Below are 7,088 nucleotides of genomic sequence, written 5' to 3' on the forward strand. Positions count from 1 at the left end.
TCCCTCTCCCTGCTTTATCTCCATGGTGCACACACGTCGACCTGGACCAAGGCTGTATACTGGCAGGGGAGGCCAGGAGCAGAGAGAAGGGGGTGGATAGATGGGGATGGAGTGTGTGGGGGGGGGGGGGGGGATAAAGGGACACGCTGCTTCAATAGCGGAGCAGGTCCAGGGACTAATTGGATCTGGTAATGGCTGGTCAATGTGACTGAAGGGCTCGTTAGAACCAGTACAGCTCCTTGCCTTTCTTGTGCTGCTGGAGGCCTGAGGAAAAAAAGACAAGGGAACAATGAGGAGGACAACGGTGAACAACAGAACACAGGTTGTCATGGAGCCTACTTTTGCTTAACATCCAGTTTTAGAAAGGGGAAAGAGAGCTTCTGTGATGATTGTGTGTGTATGTGTGTTAGCACGCATGGTAGTGTCTATGGCAGGGCCTAGTTCATTCAACATCACAAATGCAGTTTCATCTGTGCATGCGTTTCCCTACAGAGGGTATCACGAGGGTTGAAAGTTGATACGGATGCGTGTGGTGCATGAGGGGGGTGTGTGCGTTTGTGTGAATGGTTGTTAGAATGTGTGTTTTCTTCTGTGTTCATTAATTGAAATCAATGTTCAATACCTGAAAATGTTTTTAGCAATTAATGGCACAAAAACAGCCAAATCGATACACTCCAGAATTTCAAGCGCGCTCTCATTTGCTCAAGTTGATACATGAAAAGATACATTTGTTTCTCGTAGCCATAAATAATCAGAACTTGCCATGACTGAGTGTGTTTCTTTGCACTTTTGGGTTTTCCTATCTGGTCTGATTAGAGATATTTTATAAAGGAACACTTTTTCTGGACAGTATTTGTGAAAGCCGGACACAGTGCTGTGGTGGCTACCTGCATCCATGTTGAGTGCCAGCGTCTGGCTGACGTCTCCTGGTGGAAGCAGGCCGGGCCAGGAGGCAGTGGGCTCCAGCTTGCTCACATCATAGTGGCTTGGCAAGGTTAAGGGATGAGGTGGCCTCACCGTGGGCATGAGCAGGGGCCCGTAATGTTGCTCCAAAGCTGACGGTGAATACAGTTCGTGGAGAGGCCGTGGGTGGCCGTAGGCTGGGGCCTGGGGATATCCCCAGCTCTCTGGTGGGTGAGGGTGAGGGTGAGGGTGAGGGTGGGAGTGAGGATGAGCGTGTGGGTGTGGCAGGCCCGGGTGCAATGCTGATGCGTATGGGTCCATGGAATAGGAAGGCACACCCGTCTCACAGTGGGAGCGGCTCTGTGGCGAGGAGTAGTTACTGTCCCAAAAGGATGGGGGAAAGCTCCGTCGACTGCTAGGTGAAGGGGTATCTAATGGGAGAGGGAGGCAGAGAGGGGGAAAGAGGAGGGAAATTTAGGACGAGTCATGAATCTTTATTAATAGAGACAAATGGAAAAGGCTGGAGCTGATCAACAGGAGCTACCTGTGCTAAAACATAGATATCTTCCCCATTGGATCATGCTGTCACACAGTCCTAACCCCAACAAGACACAAAAATAAACACAACCATGTTCAGAGAGAGAGAGCGAGAGAGAGAGAGAGAGAGGTCCCTATATCCTAGGATTCTATATAAGGTAGACGCTCTGACCTGGAGGGAGGCCAAGGCTCACAGAGCCTTAAATCACTCGCTGTGGTGACATCTCTCACTCTCATGTCAGCCGAGTACTTCTGAAAGTCTCGCAACACACTCATGCACACACACACACACACACACACACACAAAACTGGCCCTGTGCTCGCGCCTGCTGCCCCTCTCTTCTGCACCCCCACCTGTTGTTTTCTCTGCTCCCCCTTCTCCTCGCCCTTGACAGAATGTCAGCGAGCCATTATATGTTTTTAGCAGTATACTTGTGTGTGTATATATATATATATACATGTGTGTATATATATATATATAGATATTCCTCTGAAAAAAGACACCATGCAGCATCCTGAGAGGTAATGTTTCTCTCTGCCCCTATCACACTGACCACAGCATATATAAATCTGACCAGCAGGCAGGCAACTGCCTGAGCAGCCATTGTGGGGCAAGAGCTGGAGCGATAGTCAGAATGGCAGCCGCGGAGACGTTTGAAGGGGATACGGCGACGAGGCTGTGCGCTTACGGCCATGTATAAACATAGCATCTGTTGTGAGGCAGGAAGCGTGTGTTAGTGCCGAAACGAAGACGTCCAACTGAACTAGGGAAGAGACTAACGGCGATAGCGGAGAGAGTAGAGGCTTATAGGCCCTATATGGATATTCAAAGAAAATCTGCAGGCTGCTGGTACAAAAGATTTGAAAATGACTATGTTTGTACTTTGCATTTTGGTGCAATCCACATGAAAGCAAAAAACTAAAAATTATGAATATAATGTTGCTATTTAAAAATAAAAAAAAATAAAACATCTAATGCTTTTCAGAGTAATACTTGTGGAATTTGTGAATGTTCTTTGCCTTTAAGAAAATGTACGAAAGCTTTATAACACACATGAATCCCATCAGTGTCTTTTGGGGCAAGGTTGCCAAAACCCACACAACATGAACAAGACCATGTAATGCTTAAACTCAGAGCCTGGCATCCAAAAGCTGCCGATATCATTTCTGGATTCCATCTTTGGACACTGAACAGCTCCTGACCTTTATGACCTCTGAACCTTACTACCCGATCTCTCCAGGGACCACAGTCTCAACAAGCAGCTTTTCAGTCCTGTCACCTGATCACATCACCTGTTTGGCGCTCTGCTGTGCTCTGCAGAACTGTCCACTCACCCCATGTGTGGCCTCAAAAACAAGCGCAAGACACCACACAGACAACTGTGGCACCGGAGCTCACAGAAATAAATGGAAAGTATGAGACCGCAGGGATATAGTGCAGGGCAAAAGCCACCTAAACTCAGTTTACCCAACTTTTTTTAGATTTGCATGACTGAAATAAATGTGTTGTAACATTGCAGTGAGTCAGATTAACTGGTGCAATAACATTCAGACAGGGTCCTAATTCATTTCATGAAAAGATAATTGATTCATGGTTTTGCGAAATACAATGGTGCTGTTTTCTTCATATTCAGACACTGGGCATAGGATTTACTGGAGTTTGTGTTTTCCATGGAGAGTAGCCAAACCAACTCTGTTGTTTTGTTGGATCCATACTGTTCTGTAATTATGGACATGAAAAGTACTTTATATGTCCATTATCACTACATTTAAGTAGGTTTTGCATTACCCACATACGTAGACAGTTGTGTGTGCCTTTATTTGGCGAGTCTTTACAAGGTGGTATACCTGTGCCCTGTTGGTCTGGTGCCCGCCGTTTGCCCTCCCCGTCCAAGTAGGAGCTGAGTGCCCTGGAGAAGTGCTCGTCCACCACGCTGCTGATGTCTCCCTGGTAGTAGCTGAAGAGGACACAGCGAGAAGTCAGGTACTCTGCCTCAGGGGCCTCCTGCTTCTCCTTGGGGCCCTCCTCTGGCCTTAAAGCTGCAGGCGTGTAGGAGGAAGTGGAAGAGTTGGATGAAGATGAAGAGGAAGTTGATCCTCCAGCGCCTGGGCCCCCAGACATCCCCTCGGGACCCCTGAGAGTGTCCATAAAATCCCGGCAGAGAGGAGAAGTGTTGCTCAGACCTGTGGGAGCCTGCCGGGGGGGGGGGGGGGGGCGGGGGAGGAGCGAGTTAAGACAGGTGTTACACAGGACAGTTCTGGAGCTGCCTATGACACGTTTTGACATAATGTTTTTCTTTGTGTGTGGCAGCGCTGGCATGTGTGTGCATGTGCGCGCACAGGCGTGCGTGTGTCAAGATGTAAATGTTGTGGATGTAGAAAAAACAACACCGCTAATCTGGGTGTTCGTAAATCACTAATTGAATTAAACGGATACTCGCAACACAAACATGTAAAACACTCTAAACGATCCATCAAGTTACTTGCTTTTACGCACTAGCTGCATACATTCCTCACCTCAAACACCCCTTAATCAATAACTCCTTCCCCGCTAACTCTGAAAATAAAAATGTTACGTGAACATGTAAATATTTGCTCACTTCCTACCTGAAAGCTATTGAGTAAAGCAGGAACAGTCGGGGCGTACGGTGCGTAATGTCCATAGGCTGGGTAGATAACATCCAAACAGCTCATGGTAAACGAGCGGCGTCTTCACTGCTCTGTGTAAACCGACCTTGCTGACAGAGAGAGTGACAACATTCCTGTTGTTGTTTTTTTGCCGAAGAGAAACGGGCTCGGTAATCGCTGATCAGTGTGAAAAAGCCGTTACCGGACTCGACATAATCACCCCCAGAAGAAGCACACCTCTCTGTTCACTGTGTGCGCCACAACAGCTGCGGCAGCAAAATGTGGTGAGGTTTATGGAGCAAGCATGAGGGTGTCCAGTCCTGTACATCTCTGTGTCAACCCCTCCCACCTTTACCAGCCCACACACACACACACACACACACACACACACACACACACACACACACACACACACACACACACACACACACACACACTTCAACACCACCAACACTCCCACTACCAGCAGATCATTGGTTGCACAAGTGAATGTTTCCTTTTGACACCAATAATTAATTGGCAAAAAGTTGTAATCTATGCATATGAGAGGTGTCAAAAGTATAGATGTAAATCATGTCAAAGTCAGAGACTGCAACATTTCCATTCAAGTTGGAAACAACCTGTGACTAATAATGGCTCCACAATTTCTTAATCCTGGTGTAAAATAAAGGTTAAATAGAATGTCATCCAGTTACACAAATAGAGTTGGATGAAGTCATTGAGCTTAATAGCTAGCCACACGACAATGAGCACATGATGCATGTGATTAAGTGACATTTTATTTATTTCCATGTACTGGATACTTAAAAACGTTGCACTCAGTCCAAGCTGAAAGTGTATCCGTGGTCTTAAAACAGCCATCGGTTGCCAAGTAAACCTTCAAGTCATCGGAAGTATTTAGTGTGTTCCCAGAATGGCACATACGTGTTGACTATAGGTTGCATACACTGGCCATACTAACATAGAGGACAAAGGGACTCAAATCTATGACAAATTATCACCTATCAGCAGTGCAAACAAAAAGATATTTTCACACACACACACAAACACACCCAATGACAATCACAACCAGACCTAGGAGCAGAGAATTTGTCATGCGTCCATGTACAAAATGACTAAAAATACATCTTGAAAACATTAACAACAGGTTGGATACATTCTCCAGAAAGTGTAGTCCCTTTCTCCTGTTTTAAGGTTTTTACAGGTGCCTGATGTTTGGGCATGCCAGTCTTTTTGACGAGCACTTCAGAATGCCTCGTAGAATAGTGTGGAAAATTTGCAGAATTCCATGGACGAGTGTCAGATGAGGTGGAATGTCTCTGATGTATGCGAGTGGACGAGCTCCTCGGGAAGTTGCATCGTCCCTCTGCTGCGTTCTCTAGATGGAGAACATGACCAACATCTCGCTATGTATACATCACACATAGTATGAATAACTATAGTGGCGGGTTGTTGGCATGCTAATGAATTGAACATGCTCTTAAATAGCAGTGGATAAAGCAGACATGCAACACTTAAGTTCTCACTTGTCTTGCATCACTGTTTTGGTGAAATGGTTTTACACCTTAGCGCTGCAATATAATACTGTAAATTGGACAGTATTTTACTGCAACTAAAGTATAAGCAAAGTGTGTCTGTTTTTAAATCGAATTAATAAATAGATTGGAATTTGTAAATCCACTTTTCAAACTGATCAGTCTTAACATTATTGGGGTAATAATCCTATTTCAGTCCATTCCTCGCAGCATGATGTGCAATATGACCCACTAGATCCATATACATGCAGGGTAACACAGGACAGCATTGGAGTCAGAGAGAAAGAGAGTGATGCAATGCTAGAAAGCTCAGTGTTGCACCAGCGTGATCAACAGCTGCAGCTGACAGAGGGAAAGGGAGACCACTATTATTATTAATGGCTATGACTAAATTTCTCTCTGTGTCTCTGTCTCTCTTTCTGTCCCTGCCTCTCCCTCCAACTTGTCTTCCCTAGTGATACACACACTATTTAATCGCCCTGTGTTCCCCCTGGAACAGCCACCCCCTACTCGATTGAGTGTGTGTGTGTGTGTGTGTGTGTCTGTGAGTGTGCGCGTGCCACTGCCGGTCCGTGTGCACATACAACAGTTGTTATCGAGTGACCAAACTGGGAGGAGAGCTAGAGAGACGACCAGCTTGCAGAAACATGGCAGAGATCCCAAAGGCCATAATTAAGTCAGTCGGTACATTTGTGCACGCTAAAATCTTTGCATGTAAAGAACAGTATGTGCAAGCGTCTACAGTTGCTGTTGTGTGTGTTGCTGTGTGTGTCTGCGAGTGTGCGTGAAGGTGTCAGTGTGTCTACATTTACGTGTATATGCTGAAAATAAACACAGGTTACATCACTCCTTGTGACCCTGCAGCATATCCAGCCCCGCCTCTTTTAAAAGAGGACTGATCAAGCAAAGTCTCTCATTGGCTGAGATGTTGCAGGGCCTGTTGAGGTAGTAATGGCAACCTGGTTTTATTTAGACGACTATTCACATTGCAACACCACCATTAATAGTTTATACTCTATGCTACAAATACAATGAGTACATTAAAGAAAAGAGTGCACACGTGTACTTTTATTAACCCTTGACATTACTCATTACTTCGAATGAGCTGTTTATATCTACATGAAGCGGGTCCTCTTCATGGAGACGGCCGCCATGTTTCTACAGTAGCCCAGAACAGACAAACCAAACACTCTAGATCGGGCCATTCGTGTTTTTTTTACCAAACAGCATAGTTCAGCATATGCGCTTGGCACGCGGGAGACGTTTCCGTTTGTTGCAATTTGCAAACTCACCGTTAGATACCGCCAGGTCCTACACAATAGACCTTTAAAGAGAAATTGTCAAAGTGTAAAAAATTGTACAATCGTTAATGTAAATGCAATTCAGGACAATGCAATCAGTAAGATTATGGCAGATGTCTGTAAAATGGGGCCTGTTGAGAACCTGAAACCACAGAAGCTACCTCCTGAAACAACAAGGCCTTTA

General features: G+C 45.6%; 1 protein-coding gene across 1 annotated transcript; it reads right to left on the minus strand.

The window, feature by feature from the left end:
• Positions 1–220: 220 nt before the first annotated feature.
• vgll2b (vestigial-like family member 2b) lies at positions 221–4,134 on the minus strand. The gene is made up of 4 exons (XM_076107589.1): positions 4,048–4,134; positions 3,289–3,634; positions 888–1,334; positions 221–264 (listed from the first exon to the last, which is right to left on the minus strand). The coding sequence occupies exons 1-4, from the start codon at positions 4,132–4,134 to the stop codon at positions 221–223; spliced, it is 924 nt and encodes a 307-aa protein (XP_075963704.1).
• Between the last annotated feature and the right edge of the window lie 2,954 nt (positions 4,135–7,088).

This window comes from Anarhichas minor, unplaced genomic scaffold (genome assembly GCF_050575085.1).
Source record: "Anarhichas minor isolate MPS153535 unplaced genomic scaffold, ASM5057508v1 ptg000040l, whole genome shotgun sequence".
NCBI lineage: Eukaryota > Metazoa > Chordata > Actinopteri > Perciformes > Anarhichadidae > Anarhichas > Anarhichas minor.

Coding starts and splice junctions, on each gene's coding strand:
- vgll2b (XM_076107589.1), bottom strand. CDS start 4,134: ATGAGCTGTTTGGATGTTATCTACCCAGCCTATGGACATTACGCACCG. Junction 3,635..4,047: donor CTTTACTCAATAGCTTTCAG/GTAGGAAGTGAG, acceptor CCCCCCCGGCAG/GCTCCCACAGGTCTGAGCAA. Junction 265..887: donor GGCACTCAACATGGATGCAG/GTAGCCACCACA, acceptor TTTTTTCCTCAG/GCCTCCAGCAGCACAAGAAA.